General features: G+C 43.9%; 1 protein-coding gene across 5 annotated transcripts in view; it reads right to left on the bottom strand.

Moving 5' to 3' along the window:
• The window catches only part of prkn (parkin RBR E3 ubiquitin protein ligase), a 1,503,655-nt gene that overhangs the window by 1,232,385 nt on the left and 247,310 nt on the right, over nucleotides 1–23,960 (bottom strand). For all 5 annotated transcript variants that reach the window (XM_068044606.1, XM_068044605.1, XM_068044609.1 and 2 more), the window contains one exon: nucleotides 12,918–13,081. In XM_068044606.1, the coding sequence (XP_067900707.1) occupies nucleotides 12,918–13,081 (164 nt within the window). The remainder of the gene's footprint in view (nucleotides 1–12,917; nucleotides 13,082–23,960) is intronic.

The raw sequence follows: 23,960 nt of genomic DNA, 5'->3' as shown, positions 1-23,960 counted from the left end.
CTTTTGTATTCTATGTCTTCTGTTTATAAAGCCCAGTATCCTGTATGCCTTTTTAGCCACTTTCTCAACCTGCCCTTCTATCTTCAATGACTATTTTGCATATACCCTCAAGTCTCTCAGCTCCTGCACCTGCTTTAGAATTGTACCCTTTAGTTTATATTGCCTTTCCGCAGTCTTCTGATCAAAATGTATTACTTTGCACTTCTTTGCATTAAATTTCATCTGCCACATGTCAGCCTATGTCCTCGATCATTATTGCTTCACAGTTCACTATACTTCTTAGTTTTGTGTCACAGGCAAATTTTGTAATGGTGCCCTGTACCTCCAAGTCTAAGTCATTAATATATATCAAGAAAAGCATTGGTCCTAGTACCGACTCTTGGGGAATACCACTGTATAAATTCCTTCAGTCCGAAAAACAACCATTCACCAATACTCTCCGTTTCCTGTCACCTAGCAAATTTCATACCAGTGCTACCACTGTCCCTTTTATTCCATGACTTTAACATTGTTGGCAAACCTATTATGTGCCACTTTATCAAACACCTTTTGAAAGTCCATTTACACCAGATCTACCACAGTACCCTTATTATCCCTCTCTGTTACCGCATCAAAAAACTCAATCAAGTTGGTTAAACACAATTTGTCTTTAACAAGTCATGATGGCATTCCTTAATTAATCCACACTTGTCCAAGTGACTATTAATTTTGTCCCAGATTATCGTTTCTAAAAGCTTTTCCACCACCGAGGTCAAACTGACTGGCTTGAAGTTGCTGGGTTTATCCTTATACCCTTTTTTGAATAAGCGTGTAAGATTTACAATTCTCTAGTTCTCTGGCAACACTCTTGTATCTAAGAAGAATTGTAAGATTATGGCCAGTGCCTCCATAATTTCCACTCTTACTTCCCTTAGCATCCTTGGATGCATACCATTCGGTCCTGGTGACTTATCAACTTTAAGTACAGTCAGCCTTTCAAATACCTCCTCTTTCACAATGTTTAGCTGATCCAGTATTTCAATTACCTCTTCTTTCCCTATGACCTTGACGGCATCTTCTTCCTTAGTAAAGACAGCTGTACCTTCTGCTTGCATGTGGCTGTCTCCTTTTTGGTCCCTAATTGATCCCAGCCCACCTCTTACTACCCTTTCACTATTTTTATTTTTTATTTTATTTAGAGATACAGCACTGAAACAGGCCCTTCGGCCCACCGAGTCTGTGCCGACCAACAACCACCCATTTATACTAATCCTACATTAACCCCATATTCTCTACTAAATCCCCACCATTCTCCTACCACCTACCTACACTAGGGGCAATTTACAATGGCCAATTTACCTATCAACCTGCAAGTCTTTGGAGGTGGGAGGAAACAGGAGCACCCGGCGAAAACCCACGCAGACACAGGGAGAACTTGCAAACTCCGCACAGGCAGTACCCAGAATCGAACCCGGGTCGCTGGAGCTGTGAGGCTGCGGTGCTAACCACTGCGCCACTGTGCTGCCCACATTAAAATATGCCTATAGAAGACTTTTTGACTCCCTTTTATGTTAGCTGCTAGTCTCTTCTCACACACTTTCTTTACCCCTCTTATTTCCTTTTCCATTTCCCCTCCGAACTCTCAAGATTCAGCCTAATTCTCATTTTATTCATCAACCTGATATTTGTCATATGCTCCCTTTTTCTGCTTCATCATACACTCTATCTCATTTGTCCTCCAGGGAGCTCCGGCTATGGTTGACTTACCATTTCCCCTCTTGTGAATGTACTTTGACTGTACCCAAACCACCTCCTCTTTCAAGACAGCCCATTGTTCCGTTATGATTTTGCCTGCCAATCCTTGATTCCAATTTATCCAGGCCAGATCAATTCTCACCCCTTTGATATTCGCCGTCCTTCAATTAAATAATTTTACTCAAGATTTCTCCTTGTCGTTTTCCATAGCTGATCTAAACCTTATGATACTATGATCACAATTTCCTATAGGTTCCCCAACGGACACTTATCTACTTGATATACCTCATTCCCCAGAACCAGATGCAGAAATGCCTCCTTCCTTGTTGGGCCAGAAACATAACGATAAAGAAAGTTCACCTGAACACACTTCAGGAACTTTTCCCCCTCTCTGCTCTGAGCACTATTATTATCCCAGTCTATATTAGAATAATTGAAGTCCCCCATTATCACTACTTTATAGTTCTTGGAGTTTTCTGTAAATTCCCTGTTGATATGTTCCTCTATATCTTTCCCACTATTTGATGGCCCTCTAGAATATACCCAGTAGCGTAATGGCACTTCTATTGTTTCCTAACTCTTAGCAAATAGATTCTGTCCTTGACCTCTCCAGGACATCCTCTTTCTCCAGCACTGTAATATTCCCCTTAATTAATATTGGCACCTCTCCTCCTTTCTTTCATTCCCTATCTTTCCTACATCCAGGAATATTTAGTCTCAACTCCTGCCCTTCTTTGAGCCAGGTTTCTGTTATCACCACAACATCATATACCCACGTGGCTATTTGAGCCTGCGACTCACCAACCTTATTTATCAAGCTTTGTGCATTAACACGCATGCACGGTAAACCTAATTTAGACTTTATTGTATTCCCTCTTACTCTGACCCCACCTTATTTTTTCTTACTCCAGGGCTATCTGTCTCTCCCAATCTTTGTTTCTCCTTTCTAATGCTACATTCTGGTGCTTACCCCCTTGCCAAGTTAGTTTAAACCATCCCCAACAGCACAAGCAAACCGCCCCACGAGGTCATTTGTCCTGGCTCTGATTAGGTGTAACCTGTCTAGCCTGTACAGGTCCCACCTCCCCAGAACCAGTCCCAATGTCCCATCCCTCCTGAACCATCTCTCCACCCAAGCATACATTTGCTCTATTCTCCTATTTCTATACTCACGAGCACGTGGCACTGGGAGCAATCTGCAGATGACTACCTTTGAGGTCCTGCTTATTAATCTATTTCCTAGCTCCCTAAAATCTGTCTGCAGGAACTCATCCCTCCTTCTACCTATTTCATTGGTACCATTATGGACTACGACCTCTGACTGTTCACCCTCCCAGGTCAGAATGTTCTGCAGACGAACTGTGACATCCTAGACCCTGGCACCATGGGGGACAACATATCATCCTTGAATCATGTCTGCAGCCACTGAAATGCCTCTCTGTGGGTAAGGTTAAGAAGTGTGGTAAGATTCATGGGAATGTTGATGAATGTGGAATGGGGGGGGCTGATTTAAATGAAATGTTGCTTGATGGGCTTGTCTCTGAGACCTCGGGCAACAAGGGTTCTGATGGTCACTGCCTTTCCTACTTCTCCTCTTCCTGTTGCTCCTCTTCCTGTGCTTATTGCTGCCCACATATAGGTAAAGGCTGGGCCCTCATAATGGCGAAATTGTGCAGCATGCACAGAAATGACAAATCTGATACCCTCTCAGGACTGTACTGCAAAGGTCCTCCAAAAACCTCCTGACACTAGAAGCGGTGTGTGGGAGCTGGTGGACGCCAGTGCGATCCACGTGTTGGCTGCTCAAGGACCTTCAGCTCAGAGTTGACGAGCTGAAGTCTGAGCTGCGGACACTGCGACACATCAGGGAGAGGAAGAGTTACCTTGGCACTGTGTTTCAGGAGACAGTCACACCCTTTAGATTAATTACATCAAATTTGGACCTTGGTCAGGGACAGAAGGGTGTGACTGCGAGTGAGGCAAGTATGGGGATCCTGAATTTAGCTTTGGAGGAGCCTCAGCCAGTGCCCTTATCCAATATGTACGAGGCTCCCGGTGCGGACGACGGCACAGGCTGCAGAGAGGATGAGCAAACTGACCACAGCACCATGGTTCAGAGCGCCATTCAAGTGGGGGGAGAAAAGAGAAATGTAGCAGTATGGGGATAGCATTGTTAGGGGAATAGATACTGTTCTCTGCAGCAAAGATAGAGAGTCCCGAAGGCTGTGTTGCCTACTTGGTGCCAAGGTTAAGGACATCTCTTCTAGGCTGAAGAGGAACTTGGAGTGGGAGGGGAAGGATCCAGTTGTCGTGGTCCATGTAGGTACCAACGACATAGGCAGGACTAGGAAAGAGGTTCTGCTGAAGAACAATGAGCATCTTGGAGCTAAATTAAAAAGCAGAACCACAAAGGTTATAATCTCTGGATTACTACCTGAGCCATGTGCAACTTGGCATAGGGTAAATAACATTAGAGAGGTAAACGCGTGACTCAAAGATTGGTGTGGGAAAAATGGGTTCCAATTCATGGGGCACTGGCACCAGTACTGGGGAAGGAGAGAACTGTTCCTTTGGGACGGGCTTCATTTGAACCATGCTGGGACCAGTGTCCTGGCGAATCGTATAACTAGGGTTGTAGATGGGACTTTAAACTAATTAGTGGGGGGGGAGGGTTCAATTGAAGGGAAGTTTAAAAAATCAAAAAGAAACAAGAGAGCAGTGGTGCAGGGTAGTGAAGAGGGAACAGTAATCAAAGTGTGACAGGAAGGGGCAGAAAATATAAGCAAAAGAGTGCAGAAGAAATTAGAACCAGAATGAGTAATAATGGTAAAATGTCAAAGCTTAAGGCTCTTTATCTGAATGCACGTAGCATTTGTAACAAGATAGAAGAGTTGTTGGCACAGATAGAAATTAATGAACATGACTTGATAGCTATTACAGAGAGGTGGTTGCAGGGTGACCAAGACTGGGAACTAAATATTCAAGGCTATTCGACATTCTGAAAAAATAGGCAAAAAGGAAAAGGAGGTGGGTAGCTTTGTTAATAAAGGAAGGTATCAGTGCGGTGGTGAGTAGTGATATAGGTGCAATAGATCATGATGTGGAACCAATTTGGGTGGAAATAAGGAATAGCAAGGGGAAGAAGTCACAAGTGGGAGTGGTCTATAGGCCTCCGAAGAGTTGCCTCACTGTAGGACAAAGTATAAATCGGAAAATAACGGAGGCGTGTAAGAAGGGCGCTACAATTGTCATGGGTGATTTTAGTCTACATATTGACTGGACAAGTCAGATTGGCAGAGGTAACATGGAAGATGAATTTGTAGAGTGCATCAGGGATTGTTACTTAGAGCAATACGTTGCAGAACCTGCCCGGGAACAGGGTATTTTAGATCTAGTAGCGTGTAATGAGGTAGGATCAATAAGAGATCCTCTAGGGGGTAGCGATCACTACATGGTAGAATTTCAAATTCAGTTTGAACCATAGAAAAATAGAAAATAGGAGCAGGAGTAGGCCATTCAGCCCTTCGAGCCTGCTCCGCCATTCATTATGATCATGGCTGATCGTCCAACTCAGTAGTCTGTTTCTGCTTTCGCCCCATACCCTTTGATCTCTTTAGACCCAAGAGCTATATCTAACTCCTTCTTGAAAACATACAATGTTTTGGCCTCAACTGATTTCTGTGGTAGCGAATTCCAAAGGCTCACCACTCTCTGGGTGAAGAAATTTCTGCTCATCTTAGTGCTGAAAGGTTTACCCCATAACCTTAGACTATGACCCCTGGTTCTGGACTCCCCCACCATCGGGAACATCCTTCCTGCATCTACCATTTGAGGGTAAGCAACTCGGCTCTCAAACCAGTGTCCTCAACTTAAGCAAGGGCAATTACAGAGGTATGAAGACAGCGTGGTCTAAAGCAGGCTGGGAAAATAGACTAAGAGGAAGGTCAGTGGATGAGCAGTAGCAGACATTTAAGCAGATACTTCATAATGCTTAGCAAAATTTTATCCTGGTCAAAAAGGACATTGATGAGAAGGATGAACCACCCGTGGTTAACAAAGGCAGTCAAGGAGAGTATCCAATCAAAAACTAAGTCATACAAAGCGGCAAAAACTAGTGGTAGGCCAGAGGATTGGAAGTTTTTAGGAACCAGCAGAGGATGACTAAACAGTTAATAAAGAGGGAGAAAATTGATTATGAAATTGGCAAGAAATATAAAAACAAACAGCAAGATCTTCTACGGATATATAAAAAGAGAGTAGCTAAAGTGAGCATGGGACCCTTGGAGGATGCAACTGGAGAATTAATAACGAGGAACAGGGAAATGGCAGATAATTTAAACCAATATTTTACATTGGTCTTCACGGTGGAGGACACTATAAACATCCCACAGATAGCAAATAAGCAAGGAGCTAATGGGAGGAAAGATCTTGTAACAGTTTCTATCATGAGGGACAAAGTATTTGACAAACTAATGAGACTAAAGGCAGACAAGTCACCAGGACCTGACGGCCTACATCCTAGGGTTTTAAAGGAAGTGGCTGCAGAGATAGTGGACGCATTGGTCAAAATATTCCAGAACTCACTGGATTCCGGCAGGTCCCAGCGGATTGGAAACTGCCCCTGTTCAAGAAGGGAGGGAGACAAAAAGCAGGAAACTATAGGCCAGTCAGCCTAACATCAATCATTGGGAAAATGCTAGAGTCCATTATTAAGGAAGAAATAGCAGGGCATTTAGAAAAGCTTAACACAATCAAACAGAGTCAACACAGTTTTGTGATGGGAAATCAAGTCTGACAAATTTGCTGGAGTTCTTTTGAGTTGATAAAGGGGAACCGGTAGATGTAGTGTCTTTGGATTCCAGAAGGCATTTGATAAGGTGCCACATAAAAGATTATTGCACAAGATAGGAGCTCACAGTATTGGGGGTAATGTATTAACATGAATTGAGGATTGGTTAACTCACAGAAGACTGAGAGTCGGGATTAATGGATCTTTTTCAGGTTGGAAAGAGGTAACTGGTGGAGTGCCACAAGGATCAATCCTAGGGCCTCAATTATTTACTATCTATATGAATGACTTGGAGGGGGCAGAGTGTCATATATCCAAATTTGCTGACGAAACAAAAGTAGGTGGGAGGACATATTGTGATGAGGACATAAGGAATCTGCAAGGGGATATAGATAGGTTGAGTGAGTGGGCAAAAACTTGGCAGATGGAGTTTAATGTAGGAAAGTGTGAGGAAATGTACTTTGGTAGGAAGAATCAAAAGGCAGATTATTATTTAAATGGAGAGAGACTTCAAAAAAGTGCAGCACAGAGGGATCTGGGTAAAGGCCTGCTACCCGACCCAAACGCAACTGGACCTGACGACATGTGTCGGGTCGGGCCCATCTTCCGGGTCCTGTATTCAGGCTCGGGCTGAATCCGGGTTGGGCTTGGGTCGGGTCAGGCCGGACACACAGAGTAAGTGCTCTGCTGGTAAGTATTAAAAATAAAAAACTTACCTGAGCTGGGAATCCGGGACGAAACTGAGTCTGCGCAGTGTGCGGGTGACTGCATGCACTGCAGCTTCGTGGAGCTTCCCAGTCAGAAGGTAAGTAAAGGGATGGTCGGGTCGGGCTCGGGTCGGGTCGAGTCGGGGTCAGGCTCGGGTCAGGTCAGGCTCAGGGTAAAATTGGGCCGGGTCGCGCTCGGGTCCACTGTAGATCGGTCAGGTTCGGGTCGGGTTCTTTTTCCCAACCTGAGCAGGTCTTTAGATCTGGGTGCTCTTATGCATGAAACACAAAAAAGTTAGCATGTAGGTGCAGCAAGTAATTAGGAAGGCAAATGGAATTTTGGCCTTTATTGCTCAGGGATTGGAGTTTAAAAATAGAGAAGTCTTGTTACAACTGTACAGGGTGTTGGTGAGGCCGCACCTGGAGTACTGTGTACAGTTTTGGTCCCCATATTTAAGAAAGGATATACTGGCATTGGTGGCAGTTCAAAAGAGATTCACTAGGCTGATTCCTGGGATGAAGGGATTGACTTATCAAGAACGGCTAAACAAGTTAGGTTTTTATTCATTAGAGTTTAGAAGAATGAGGGGTGATCTTATTGAAATGTACAAGATTCTGAGGGGGCTTGACAGAGTTGATGTTGAGAAGATGTTTCCACTAGTGGGGGAATCTTGAACAAGGGGACATAGTTACAGAACAAGTGGACACATATTTAAAACTGAGATGCGAAGGAATTTCTTCTCTCTGAGGGCAGTGAATGTCTGGAAATCTCTATCCCAGAGAGTTGTGGAAGATAATTCACTGAAATTATTTAAAGAGGAGGTAGATAGATTTTTGAAATATCGGGGAGTTGAGGGCTATGAGGAGCTGGCACGAAAGAGGAGTTGAGGTCTGGGGCAGATCCGCCATGATCTTATTGAATGGCGGGACAGGCCTGAGGGGCCGAATGGCCTACTCCTGCTCCTATTTCTTCTGTTCTTGAGCACTTTGATTGTTTCCTCAATGATATTCCTTGTGCCAGCATGGCTCTTGCTGTAGGTGTTCTCTACAGCTATGCTCAGATATCTGGCTGGAGTTATGAGCCTTGTTCAGAGGGGATATCCCTTGCTGCCCAGTAGCCAGCCTGTAACTCGGTGGCCTGGTTTAAATTAAGGCAGCACAAAGGACTGGCGCAAGATGAAATAGTCCTGGCTGCTGCCAGGGTAATGAGCACAGACCTGTATAATATGCTGCCTGTGGTTGCAAACGAGTTGCATGTTGAAGGGGTGGAATCCTTTACAATTAATAATAATGCCATTTTGGTGATAGAGAGCATCCAAGACAATGTGCAGTCAGTCAATGGCACCTTGCCACCCAGAAACCTTAACGCTTTCTCATCCTGCTTCACTCTGTCAGTGGGGGAAAAAATGTAACATTTGTTCCTGGTGAAGAGAGCCACAGTGACATTTCTGATACATTGGTGTATTGCAAATGGTGATATGTTGCTAATGCTGCCTGTGGCATCCAGAAAGGAGCCCGCGGTATAAAAGTTGACCTAGTTTGAGGCTGCAGCAGGTGACATAGCTCAGTATCAGTTTCCTTGGTGAAGTGAAAGTGCCTCATTTATTGCTCTTTAGTTAGGTTGAGGTCGAAGAAGTACACCCTGAAGACCCTCAGTAGATATAGCCTTGTGTTCAGTGACCTCCTTCTCCTGCTGTGTGGTATCTTCCTTGCTGTTTCCTGTTGTTCTTTACTCCCAAAGGCAGCACCAACTGATCACACAAGTCGATAGACTATTTTTGAGGCAAAGAGCAACAGCAATGCAAGTGTAGCTAAACCTATCTCTCTGCAGAGAAAGTGAACTTTCGGGCATGATTGAACGTAGCAAAAAAATGAATGGATGACCAACAGCAGCCAGAAATAATACACCAGCAATTAATCTACATGATACATTTAAATAGCGCTGTCAAGAGGACCTTCATTCCGGTTAGCACCACATTGTTCTGTGTGAGGACAGCATGTGGCAAGCAACATTCCCTCTAAGCTGTGCTGGTGCGAGCAGCAGTCCAGAACTTAACGCGCAGGGGACAAAAAGGCCATACACAAGAAGCGGTCCCTTTAAGATGCGTGTATGTGCGGCGGTGCAGCAATCTTAAAGGGACCCTGCAGTGTAACGTATGGGCCACCCCAGCAAAGGGAAATTAGAGGGAACATTGTGAAACGTTGGGTTGCTCCAAAATGGGAATACCGGAAGCATAGGTTCCTCATTTAACTTAATTGGCTTCCATTTAGAAAATTGCAGCCTCTCTCTTCCTGTGCCACCATGACCTCCTTTGCCAATATTGCAGGTGGTACATTTCCAGCAGGAGATGTGCCTGTGTTGCCTATGGGCTTTTTGGGGACATGGACTTCAACACCTGAAAACCCAGTTTCTAGGCCAATGTATTTTCGGGGGCCTGTACACTATACTGTGGATTTCACCCAGTGTCCTAGCCAACATTTATCGCTCAACAGTATGACTAAAAAAGGACAAATTTTGTAGGCATTTATCTCATTGTTGTTTGTTGAAACTTGCTGTGCACAAATTGGTTGCTGTATTTTCCTACAATACAAAAGAGTCGGTACTTCAAAAGTATTTAATTACCATTGAAGCATTTTGGGACATCCCGAGGTCATGAAAAGCACAACATAAATGTAAGCTCTTTCCTTCTTCTTTGCAGATTTAGTACTAATACAGATTAATTTTCACTTTGCATCAATGCTAAACTTGTGCAATGCAAATCCAGAGTTAAGGCTTGATCTGATACTGAAACCACTCATCCAGCAAGTCTCATTTTCCTTCATTCTGGTGTCAAGTTGATTTCATATATACTATGAGATTGGATATATGAATTAGTTCTCCTGGCACAGGGATTTACACAATGGCAGCAATTTCAGGAGTTCAGAAACAAAAGTCTGTGTGCCGTGCACAATTTTCCATCCATTCATTTCTGTCCATTGTACTTTTTCACCCTGATGCTAGAATAGCAATGTAAATGCATCTTTAGTATAATGGATTATAATTATGTTAATATTTCAATTAGCCCTTTAAATAAAGTGCAGTTCTGAAGAAATCTGAACTGAAATCTCAAAAGCAATCATCGATTAAAGTAACTGTAACCCAAATATTAAGGCCCACAGTTGGATGACTCAGTAGACTGGAAGAAATGTTAATAATTTGCTGGCAGATCTGATGTCGCAATGGAGATCAAAATCTTACAACAAACTTCCAATTATAATGATAAACCTATTTTACATTTTTATATGGTGAAATGACAATGGTACCATTAATGATTATAAAAGGACTGTCCTTTTAATAAGAAACACAAAGTGCAAAGACAAACACACTTACAGAAGATTTCATTGGTACAGTATCTAAGGAAAAATATATACACCATGTTCTTTGCAGCAGAAAGATACTAAGAAGTCACAACTTGACTTCTGTAATTTTCTTTTTCTGCTAGTTTTGCTCTCTTCTGATGCCACCTAATACTTGAACAAATGATAATTATTCATGCATGAGCCATATTGCTGACTTTTGTAATCTTCAAAAGAAAAATGACGAATTTGGGGCGGCACAGTGGTTAGCACCGCAGCCTCACAGCTCCAGCGACCCGGGTTCAATTCTGGGTACTGCCTGTGCGGAGTTTGCAAGTTCTCCCTGTGACTGTGTGGGTTTTCACTGGGTGCTCCGGTTTCCTCCCACAGCCAAAGACTTGCAGGTTGATAGGTAAATTGGCCATTATAAATTGCCCCTAGTATAGGTAGGTGGTAGGGGAATATAGGGACAGGTGGGGATGTGGTAGGAATATGGGATTAGTGTAGGATTAGTATAAATGGGTGGTTGATGGTGGGCCGAAGGGCCTGTTTCAGCGCTGTATCTCTAAATAAATAAATTGTAGCAGCAAAAATAACAGAGATCGCCTATCCTTAGAGATGTACCATGAAGAATAGATGACAATGAGGAATTGACTGTCAAAAGAAAAAAAAGAAAGACTTGCATCTATATTGTGCCTTTCACAACAACTGGACGTCCCAACATGCTTTACAGCCAATGAAGTACTTTTGAAGTGTAGTAACTGCTGTAATGTAGGAAACACAGCAGCCACAAGCTCCCAGAAACAGCAATATGATAATAACCAGATAATCTTTTTTTTTGGTGCTGTTGATTGAGGGATAAATATTGGCCAGGTCACCAGGGATAACTCCCATGCTCTTCTTTGAAATAGTGCCATTGGATTTTTTATGTCCACTTTAGAGGGCATTCAGGGCCTCAGTTTAACATCTCATTTGAAAGTCAGCACTTCCAACAGTTCAGCACTCACTTCTGCACTGGAGTGGCAGCCTAGATTTTTTGTGTTCAAGTCCTGGAGTGGGACTTAAACTTCCAACATTGTGACTCAAAGGGGAGACTGTTACTAACTGAGCCATGGATGACACCTTGTTATTTTTGCTGCTGCAAATTACTCATTTTTCTTTTAAAGATTACAATAGTCAGCAATATGACTCATACATGAATAATTAGAAGAGTGTGAAGAATTTTACCATTCCCCTAGCACAAAGTTAACAAACAGATAGATGTAGCAATATAGGAGAGATCCTCTATATGTAATTTTGTGTATGGTACAGTAAGGTGTACCAGAGTAGTCATATGTAGTACACATAGAAATTGTAAAATAGTCTTACGTTCCTCAGTGTGCAACAAACCCATCACGTCCCACAACCCCCTTGTCAATGCAAACTACATTTTTTTTAAGAAAGTAACGAATTGTTCTGCTTCCAGAATTTTTATGTTATTCTCTCAACCTCTTAGGTGTCCAAGTGCCGAGCAGAAAATTATTCAAAGATGATTCTCTCCCTTTTTTGAGTTTTCTCCCTTCTCTCAAAGGCAATAGTTATGCAAGGCAACAAACAGTACATGGATCTGTTCCCCAGCACGGCAGCCTCACAAAAAGTACAAAAAAGCCTTGATTGTAATACACAACCAATCAAAACTGATGTCACAATCTTCTCACATGACCAACCAAGCTTTAGTTACCCATATCTTGATTTATAGATCAACATCCATTCACTTATGACAAAAACACAAGGTTCCCTAACGATAATAGCAAATCACAGATATGAACAAGGAAAAATAAAATCCATCTCTTTTCCACAAACTTTAGAAAATTATGTGAAAAGAGACAAAGGAAAATTCAAACATATTTGTTCTACATATTTAATTTGCCACTTATCTCCAAAAGGCAAGACCATTTTTTTGCCTCCAGGGGCCATACATGCTTCATACACTCCTGACACTACGGCAATATCATTAGACTGCATTCATATCCTCTTGTCTCAATAATTGAGCAAAATATGTAAAATGACAATGTGAAAAAAGAGAAGACTAAAGAAAACAAAGTATAGAGATGGACAACCAGCTCACCCAGATAGCAAATATTTGTTCAATTAGTGCATACTTGTCTCTTGCCCTTACTTACACTTTTGCTGCATAATTAAGAAGGTCAGAATTAATGAAGCTGCATTGAATAAAGTTCAAGAAATCCCCAGTTACTGTTTATTCTATGACATCTGAGATCTGAATGTCAGATAGGCATTATCAGAGCTATGAACTACGGGGTTGGCAGCCTCCCAGAAACAAGAGAGAAAAAAAAACAAGGGGGACCTACCTGCAATTTCAAGTCATTTCTCAGCTCCTTTCCAGCAAAAATCACGCACAACCGGTCATTTGGAACTCCTTGTCTCTTAGCAACTGCCTCCTTAAGCTGGAAGATGCTGGCATTTGCATCAACCTCCACTGGGAATCCATGGCTTGAATTGAACCTAACGAACACTGACCCAAAACACCCAATTAACATGTAATAGATCAATAATAATGGACAGCACATAGTTAATATTCAATGAGTACTTTTAGACAATTTATTTACTAAAATTAACAAAAGAGTTTAATTATAATCTGTCAGGTGACATCATAACAGGACTGAAGCTCCTTTAATGGACAAACTGATAATCTCAACAAACACTCCTTATAGCCTTCGCTGAGATTGATCTAGTATTTGCATTCAATAGTAAATTCCATTGAAGGCCTGATCAATACTTCCCTTAAACAGTGATAACTTAAGTCTGGGGCTGGCTCCACAATATTACCTATGGGATAAAAAATAAATATGCAATTTCAATAAATCTAACGAACTCAAGTTAAAAATTTAAAATCACATATATACAGTATAGAATAATGGAGAAAACGGCAATTGCTGAAGAAATTAAAGTATACTTGCAAAGAACCCCACATGTTCGTATTGTTTTAATGTGGTGCTTGAAAAATCAAAAATCATTTATGCACATGCACAAACTACAAACTTTTAGCAATATTTTAATTGTTGTCAAGTAAATGTAACAAATTATCATAAGAATTATCAGCCTCATCACAATAAGTATCCTGATAACCAACAATGCCCTAAGCAAGTATAGCTATGTAATTCTGGACATAAATCTTTATCAAGCTTCTGCAAGTAACAGGACTTTCAGAAACTAAATGCTATGCAGAATCCTATGTTCCATCTCAAAATGCTTATCTGCAATAACCGAGTTCATTTTAATTTACCAATGCATTTTCATATACTCAGGCATTAGAGGTTTTGAAACTCACGAATTCTGGGTGCCACGTTTTCACTTGCTACTTTAAATCCTTAGCAATTTGCTGCAGTAGGAATTGAATCTTTTAACAAAATCTCAGAGGGTTTCTGTCTGAGTATCTGATTCTGTCTTCTGTTTGATATGTTGTGTGTGGGTTGATCTGAAATTTCCAGAGTTTGTCAGTTTGAGTTTCCTTAAAAGCTGTTTCTGTCACATTTATGGCATTGCTGTGACAGCTTGTGATAGCCCTTTCACAATTACAGACAACGAAGTGGGGAATTCACTGACAAACAAAAGCAGGACAGAAAAAGTATGAAGATGCTCTTCAAGAAAGAGAGAAGTGGCAGATTGATACTGTGCCTCAGAATACCATTGTACATTATCAGGGAATGGGAGCTGATCGGAGGGGCGACGGAGAAGGAGGCAGCACATTTGATTCCTGACTGCTGATCTCAAATGTGTTGCTGTGAGGAGACCCAGAGTGTAAGCTAAGTGCCTCCCGAAGCAGGAAAGGGAAAATACAGATGGAGAGTTGCCAATGGGCTGCTCTCATGTAAAAGAAAAAGAAACAAAAAAAGATGAAATTAGAAATGAAAAAACAATTGGTATGAAGACCCTGAAAAATGAAAACATGGATCATAGCTTAAGACAAGTAAGAAATAAAGGAATTAAGAAGAGGAAATGGATTGGTCTTGCACTTCACTGGAGGGCCTAATGTCTGGCCTCAGACCTCCAAATGAAGAAGATTCTGATCTCAGCAGTATTGTTATGAGCAGCAGTGAGCAGAAACTGAGTGCTTTCTCAGAGAGGGAGAAACAATTAGAGGGAGAACCAGCCACAGATTGCTCTTGTGTATTCAACAGTAACATATTTTGAAGCAACCTTTGTAATGAGAAGCTTTTTATGTTGCCTGTCGCAACATAAATGAAATGTGTGGAGTTCAGTTGATTGAAGATCTCAAACTGGTTTATTAACAGCTAACAATTATATACAGCACAGAGCTAACTATCTACAGAAGCTGCCTCTTGGTGTTACAGTTACAGAGTCTGACTGACATGTAGTCATATGACTGGATCTTGGTACTCAGCTCATTAGCATACTAAGATCTTAAAAGGACATCACTCTTAAAGGCAATCACACAACAAACTTGAAAGGTTTAGAAACATGCTACCCTCTTCCCACTTTCATCTGGGAACATCAGTGAGCTTAGATGTTATGCCACGTGGGACTCAGGATTGACTTCCTGTTTGTGTCCCGTGCTGTCACGGTCGGATCCACCGACGTCAAGCCGGTGTTCTTCTCCGACCACTGCCTCTTACTGGCCGACTGTCACTTACAGGACGACCAGCGGGTTGGCAGAGGGACGTGGAAGCTCAATGCGACACTGCTGACCCCAGAGAACGTTGAGGAACTCAAAAGGGATTACAAAGGTTGGAGGACCGTGAAACCCCTCTTTGAGTCTCCAGTTCACTGGTGGGAAGCGATAAAGGAGAACATCAAGAGGTTCTTCATCCACAAAGGTGTTCAGAAGGCGAGAGAGAGACAGAGGGAACTGTCCCGACTCCAGAAAATTATGCAAAATCTACTCCGGTTGCAGTCAATGGGGGTCAAGGTCAAGGAGGACCTCCAAGAGGTGAAGAGCCAGCAGGCCTCGCTCTTTGCCAAGGAGGCCTCCAAGATCATCTTCCGGTCCAGAGTCCGCTCCATCGAGCAGGATGAGACGTGCTCGCGTTACTTCTTCCAAAAGGTACACAGAGAGAGCTCTGTTATCAGCAGCCTGAAGGAAGAAGATGGCTCGGTAACGTCTTCGCAGTCCGACATACTAAGGATCAGCAAATCCTTTTATGCTGGGCTGTATGACGCGAAGCCCACAGACAGCAGAGCCTCCCAGTCCTTCCTGTCATCTATCACAGAGGTCCTAGATGACAGCAGGAGGGAGAGACTGGACAAGCCGCTAATTCTGGACGAGCTGACAAAGGCCGTCGAGTCTTTCGAGACGAGTAAAACCCCCGGGAGCGACGGCTTACCGGTCGAGTTGTACTCGGCCCTGTGGGACTGGGTCGGCCCGGACCTGCTGGAAGTATACAAGAGTATGCTCCTGGCCGGCAGCATGTCAGAGACCATGAGAAAAGGCATCATCACCCTCATTTACAAGCAGAAGGGGGAGAGGGCAGAAATCAGAAATTGGCGGCCCATCTCACTGCTTAATGTTGATTACAAGATTCTGTCCAAAGTCATAGCCAGTCGAGTCAAGTCTGCTCTGGAGTTGGTGATTCACCCCGATCAGACCTGTACTGTACCCGGCAGGAAGATCTCTGATAGTCTCGCGCTACTCAGGGATACGATCGCCTACGTACGGGACAGGAGGGTGGACACCTGCCTCATCAGCCTGGACCAGGAGAAGGCTTTTGACAGGATATCGCACACCTACATGATGGACGTGCTTTCCAAAATGGGGTTTGGGGAGGGAATCTGCAATTGGATCCAACTGCTCTACACAAACATCAGTAGCGCAGTGTCAATCAACGGGTGGGAATCTGAAAGTTTCCCGATCAAATCTGGAGTCAGACAGGGCTGTCCTCTGTCCCCGGTCTTGTTTGTTTGCTGTATTGAACCCTTTGCTGAGTCTATTAGGAAGGATGCGAGCATAAGAGGGGTGACAATCCCAGGCAGCGGAGGCACTCAGGTCAAAACCTCCCTGTACATGGATGACGCCGCCGTCTTCTGCTCGGATCCGCTGTCCGTGCGCAGACTGATGAGCATCTGCGACCAGTTCGAACTGGCCTCGGGAGCCAAAGTTAACCACGGCAAGAGCGAGGCCATGTTCTTTGGGAACTGGGCTGACCGATCCTTTGTCCCCTTCACCGTCAGGTCAGATTACCTGAAGGTGCTGGGGATATGGTTCGGAAGGGCCGGGGCGTGCACCAAAACATGGGAGGCGCGAGTAGCCAAGGTACGACAAAAGTTGGGCATGTGGGGGCAGCGATCTCTCTCCATTGTGGGTAAGAACCTGGTCATCAGGTGCGAGGCGCTCACGTTGTTGCTCTACGTGGCGCAGGTCTGGCCCATACCCCACTCCTGCGCCGTGGCAGTCACCCGAGCCATTTTCCGCTTCGTCTGGGGATCTAAAATGGACCGGGTCCGGAGGGACACGATGTTCAAATCTCTGGACATGGGCGGGAAAAATGTACCCAACGTGGCCCTCATCCTGACGACCACCTTCGTGTGCGCCTGCATCAAGCTATGTGTAGATCCCCAGTACGCAAACTCCAAGTGTCACTACGTGCTGAGGTTCTATCTGTCCCCGGTGTTGCGAAGGATGGGCCTGGTCACATTGCCGCGGAACGCTCCGTGCAGTTGGGCGGCGCCGTACCACCTATCCTTCGTGGAGCAGTTTCTGCGGAAAAACACCTTTGACCACCGGTCCATCAGGCAGTGGTCTGCACGGAATGTCCTCAAGGCCCTACGGGAAAAGGAAACGGTGGATCCTGTCGGATGGTTCCCCGAGCAGACCGTCAAAGTCATTTGGCGGAATGCCTCATCACCAGAACTTTCAAACAAGCACCAAGACGTAGCTTGGCTGGTGGTGAGAAGGGCCCTCCCCGTCAGATCCTTCATGCACACCCGAAGTCTCGCCCCCTCCGCACAGTGCCCCCGCGTTGGCTGTGGTGGGGAAGAGACGGTCGCACACCTCCTCCTGGAATGTGCCTTTGCAAAGCAGGTGTGGAAAGAGATGCAGTGGTTTTTGTCAAGGTTCATCCCAAGCAGCTCTGTAACACAGGAGTCTGTGCTCTACGGGCTGTTCCCAGGGACGCACACCGAGACAAACATCAACTGCTGCTGGAGGACTATCAATTCGGTGAAAGACGCCCTTTGGTCTGCCCGAAACTTGCTGGTCTTCCAGCGCAAAGAGCTGTCCACCACCGAATGTTGCAGACTGGCACATTCCAAGGTCCAGGACTACGTGCTGAGGGACGCACTAAAGCTTGGGGCAGCCGCAGCAAAGGCTCAATGGGGAAAGACCACAGTGTAAGGTTCCCCCACCAAGCTGGACTGAGGGGCTGGAACCATGGGAAGCCCCTCGAACTGTATCGTTAATATTCTCAATTGCTGTAAATGTAAAACTGTAATTGACATGACAATTGTGAAACGGAAGGGTTGGGAAGAAACTCATGACATTATTGAAAGAAACTGATCTCTTTTGCAATGTTTGTATTTTTTCGTGCTGTTTGGAAACTGTTTGGCAATGTAATTTTTACAGATTTTTATGAATAAAGTATATTTTGGAAATAAAAAAAAAACTTACATAAAGGGAAGAGAGATAACTTGGAAAAATATTACATTTAAAAAAAGAGATTAAAACAAATGTTTCAAGTAGAGAGAGCATATATGTAAATTAACATATTTGTTGAGCTGTAATAATCCGTCTTGTCTCTTCCAAAATTGGATGTAAAGTATTTTTAGGTAGGCTTCACAACAATAACAACTTATAATTATGCAGCATCATTAACATAATAAAATGTCCCAAGTCACTTCACAGCAATGTTATAAAACAACATTTGATACTGAGCCACCTAAGGAGATATTAGGGCAGACTACCAAAAGTTTGGTCAATGAGGTAGGTTTTAAGGACCATCTTAAAGTAGAAACAGAAGTAGAGAGGCAGAGAATTAGGGAAAGAATTACAAAGTTTAGGGCCTTGGTAGCTAAAGGCACAGCCACCAATGACGGAGTGATTAAAAGCGGGGATTGCCAAGAGGCGAGAATTAGAGGAGTGCAGATATCTCAGAGGGTTATGGCCCTGGAGAAGATTACAGAGATAGGGAGGGTTATGGCCAAGGAGAGATTTGAAAACAAAGATGAGAATTTTAAAATCAAAGCATTGCTTAACTCAGAGCCAATACAGGTCAGCAAGCAAAGGGATAGGTGATGGATGAGTAGGACTTGGTATGAGTTAGGACACGGGCAACAGAGTTTTGGATAACCTTAAGTTTACAGCCAGCTTCTCATTACATGTTAGCAGCTCTGGATGAGAAGACAAGATCCAAGATTGAAGACCACAAGAAAACAGCTTTATAAACTAACTACAGCTAAAAGAGAGAAAGCTAAAAGAAATACTGGCCCAAACAGTGCAAAGAAAAAAACTCACCTCCAGCTGTAGAGTTCAGAGCTGAACGACAAGCTGCAAATAAATCACTGTGATCGGGTGCGGCTGTGTGCGGTCGGGAGAGAAATCCCAGTTTAAACAAAGAGAAGCCTTGAAGTCCTTAAAAAATTGTTATTTTTTCTGTCAAAGGTTTCCTGGGAGAGTACAAAATACAGAGAAGACCCAATCCCTTTCAGGTCTGTGTCATTACAGGAGGCGCCGGACAGTGAAAAGCACAGGAATCCTCCATTCATGCAGCTCGCACCTAGAGCTATAAAAAGAAACCACTGGAATGGTTGAAAGCAGAGCTTTCATTCTCTCAGTCAGAGTTTTAAAAAACTCATAAAACCACTCAATCTTGAAGAATTGCCTCTTGAACGGCTGCATAAAAGAACTCTAGCAATGAAAAAAACACTTGAAATACCTATTGCACAACTGGATAAACAACCAGACTAGAGTGCTGGAAGCTAGATAAACAGAAAGCACTTACAAACACATGCTTCTGTCAATCAAAGCAGCCAAGGGAGTTTCTTAAAGAGAAAACAGTACAGAGTCACGCAACCAGGCCTTAAAACAAAAAGAAAAGCAGGAACATGGATATCAAATGTCCCAGCCTGAACTGGAAAGCTTTGGATATCCTATCCGAGTTCAAACTGTTCCAACAGCGAATACAATTATGCTTTATAGACCTAGTAATTACAAAAACAGCTGTCCTGCATATCGTGACCTGTTCAAGGCGTGCGGTGCAAAAGGACATTGGGCCCGCCTATGTAGGAATTCTGGCTTGAAAGACACAGCCAGAAGCCATGGTAGGACATAAGCCAACAGAAGACCGGCACAGCAACACAGCAACAGCAGCAAGCCAAAGTGCCAGAGATTGGCGTTAAGTGCATGCCGATATACGAAATCCATGGCAAAACAGACCTGAGGCAAGACCCAGAGAGAAGTAGTTCTCAGACAGAAGACGAACAGGCATTCCACGGTGTGAACCTGACAAATCGGGCTGAATTTTACCGGCAACCCCCCCCCCACTCCACCGCTGTCAGGGGTTGTGGCGGGGGGCCCAAGAAATGCCTCCTGGAGAGGCCTGCCATGGGCCTCGCCGCCAGGAAGGCCCCGCCCCATATTACCAGAAGCAGCGAGGCCTTATGGCAGCACTCCCCCACCGCTGCTCACCGCTGTTCGGAGATCTGAGAGGAAGCACTGGTTTGGAGAGTGGAGCAGATACGTTTTCATGTGCGGGGGGGGGGGGGGGGAGCGAGCGGTGTTAAACGCTTCTGATTGGTCTAGGAGGTGGTAAGAAGGGGAAAGTTCATAGTTTATAAACTTTTGAGGGCGGGGAGGGAGAAGGTTGGGATCGCAAGGTAAGTTTTTCTGGGAGGGAGAGGGGCTTGAATCTTTTATTAAATTTTTTACATCAAATTTATATTGCCTGTAACTTTAAAAATTCACATTCAATGGATGGGCTTAAAGCCCTTTAAAAATGGCGCGAGCGCCTGCGCAGTAGCGTTGGACACCAATGACAGGGACACAGTGCCTGCCCACTCCACGTCATCGGGGAGGCAGTCCGCCCCGGCCATGTTAATGAGCCTCCACGTATAATATCGCAGCAGCTCCGCGGAGCAAAATCCGTGCGTGCGTGCCGCCATCTTAGAAGCTCGCCGCCAAGATCGGCAGAAAGCTAGTAAAATTCAGCCCATCACATTGATGAAGTCCAACAACTGGAAGCTTTCGCCACTATTAACATCATATGCCCAAAGAAAGCTGGCATACACTCAAGGTCAAGATTGACATTGGCACTAGTGCATTATTATCCACAAACTTCCACACACTGCAGTTCAGACACACAACTAGCTCTGTCATATAATAAAAGCAAAATACTGCAGATGCTGGAAATCTGAAACAAAAACAGAAAGTGCTGGAAATACAGAGTTCTGATGAAAGGTCACAGACCTGAAACGTTAACTCTGCTTCTTTCTCCACAGATGCTACCTGACCTGCTGAGTATTTCCAGCGCTTTCCATTTTTATTTCAGCTCTGCCATATCTTTGTCTGAATTATTTACATCTACTTTTTAGTTTTCTTTAAGCTTTTTTATATTTTCGACACACGAACTTGCACTTGGCACTAAAACACTGAACAAAAACTGTAAATATTCGCTGCCTCAAGCTTACATGAACCACTACAATCACTGGAAGCAAAAAGCAGGACCTCCTTCCTCCTTCCCGCTCTGCACTGAACTCCCACTTGCATCAAATTCCCAATTTTTGCATTCTTGTACATGATGTATTCCTTTTACGATCATTCTGTACCAATCATGCTGTCAATATATATTGAGGGCTCAGGAGAATATTTTTAGCCAGTACATAGCAAGCACAACAAGAGAAGGGGCAGTTCTGAATTTAGTTTTAGAAAATAAAGCTAGGCAGGTGGAAGAGGTATCAGTGGGAAAGCATTTTGGTGGTCGTGATCATAATTCAGTTAGATTTAGTGTAATTACGGAAAAGGACAAAGATACACAAAGAATAAAAGTTTTATATTGGGGAAAGGCCAATTTTACTAAGCTGAGATGTGATTTGGAAAAGTGGACTGGTACCACCACAGTGTGAGAGTAGTGGGAGGCATGCAAGGACGAAAGAGAGAGGGTTCAGAACAAATATATTTCACAAAGAAAAAGAGTGGGACTCCCAAATCTAGACCCCGTTGGATCTAAAAGAGCATATAGAGTGGAATAAGGCAAAAAAGGGAATCTTGGGCTGAATTCTAAAAGCCCACTGCCAAGATCGGTGGCGGAGGGAAAAAATGGCAGCCCGCCCGCCAAAGATCCACCGCAATACCAAATGCAGTGGCTCACTTAAATAGCCAGGGCGGGTCACCCCCTGGATCATGAGGAGGGGGTGGGCTGTCCGTCCCCAGCAATGGCATCAGCTGCCTGTGCGCAGGCACTGACACCATTTTTAAAGGGCTGTTAGCCCTACCGGCAAATATAAATAATTAGAGTTAAATGGCATTAAAAAAATAAATACCTCTCTTTTGCCTCTCTCCCACCCCTCCACCAATAACAAATTATTAGTCCTTCCCCCCCCACAAAACACTTACCTTTACATCTGACCTTCAAGCCCCCCACCCCCCACCAACTGCACCAACTTGAAATCCTTCCCACCATCCCCGACACCCATGACGTGAATTTGACCCTGTTCCCACCCACCCCGACCTGAGAAACTTACCTCCTCCCTCCTCCCCACCACTGTTGCGCCTCATTTCCCCGGACGGGGATCCAAAAGGGATGAAGATTGTGGCGGGACTTCAGGAGGCGACGGGAGAGTAACCTATGCAAGTATTTTAATTTATTTAAATATTTAAATTGCTGTCCCGTCGCCGAGCAGCAGGTGGTCGCCACAAGGCCTCGTCGCCAAGCCGGGGGGAGGGAGGGTGTGGGGGCCGCCATGAGGCCTCCGGCAACATCGGACCAAACCCTGCCGGCATTGAGGTCCATGGCAGGCTTCATCCGGGGCCATCTTCAGGCTCCCCCCGCCACAAATCCCGATGCGAGGGCTCTATAGAATCCAGCACCTTATGTCAGATACTGAGAGCTCAATACTGCAGAAAGCCTAGAGAAGTATAGAAAGTGCAGGGGTGAAATTAAACAGGAAATTAGGAAAGCAACGATAGGCCATGAAAAAATATTGGCAAGTAAAATCAAGGGAAACACAAAGATATTTTAAAAATACACAAAAGGCAAGAGGATAACGAAGAAAAGAGTAGGACCAATTAGAGACCGAAAAGGTAACTTATGTGTGAAGGCTGAAGGCATGGTCATGATTCTTAATGAATTCTTGTGTCTGTCTTCACAAAAGAGGGGATAATGCAGATTTTTCAGTTAAAGAGGAGGAGTGTGAAATATTGGTTAGGTTAAACATAGTGAGAGAGGAAATATTATGGGGTTTAGCATCTTTGTAAGTGGATAAATTGCCAGGCCAGATGAAATGTATTCCAGGCTGCTAAAAGAAGCAAGGGATGAAATAGTAAGGTTCTCATCATTTTTTAATCCTCTCTGGCTACAGGCATGGTGCTGGAGGATTGCTAACATTGAACTGTTGTTTATAAAGCAAAGAAGGGATAGCCCGAGTAATTATTGGCCAGACAGCCTAACCTCAGTGGTCAGCAAATTATTGGAAAAAATTCTAAGGCACAGTATAAATTGTTATTTAGAAAGGCACAGCTTAATTAAGGACAGTCAGCATGGATTTTTAAGGGAAGGTCATGTCTGATTAATTTGGATTGAAGTTTTTGAGATGGTAACAAGGAGGGTGGTTGAAGGTAGTGTGCTTGATGTAGTCTACATATATTTTAGCAAGGCTTTGGACAAGGTCCCACATGACAGACTGATCAGTAAATTAAAAGCTCATGGGATCCAAGGGAAAGTGGCAAGCTGGATCCAAAATTGGCTCAGTGGCAGGAAGCAAAGGGTATGATTAACAGGTGTTTTGTGATTGGGAGGCTGTTTCCCATGGGGTTCCTTAGGGCCCATGTATTAGATCCCTTGCTTTTCATGGTATATATCAATGATTTAGACTTGTCCCTACATTAATAGGGACATGATTAAGAAGTTGGCAGATGATACAAAAATTGGTCATGTGGTTGATAGTGAGGAAGAAAGCTGTGAACTGCAGGAAGGTATCATTGGACTGGTCAGGTAGGCAGAAAAGTAGCAAATGGAATTCAATCCAGAGAAGTTTGAGGTTATACAACTGGTGAGAGCAAACAAGGCAAGAGAAGACACAATAAATGGTAGGATACAGAGAACTGTAGAGGAACAGAGGCACGTGAAGGTAGCAGGACAGGTAAATAAGGTGGTTAAGAAGCCATATGGGATACTTTCCTTTATTAGCCCAGGCATAGAATATAAGAGCAGGGAGGTTATGCTAGA

Source organism: Heterodontus francisci, chromosome 13, assembly GCF_036365525.1.
Source record: "Heterodontus francisci isolate sHetFra1 chromosome 13, sHetFra1.hap1, whole genome shotgun sequence".
Lineage (NCBI taxonomy): Eukaryota > Metazoa > Chordata > Chondrichthyes > Heterodontiformes > Heterodontidae > Heterodontus > Heterodontus francisci.
This window is presented reverse-complemented; position numbering and strand designations above follow the sequence as displayed.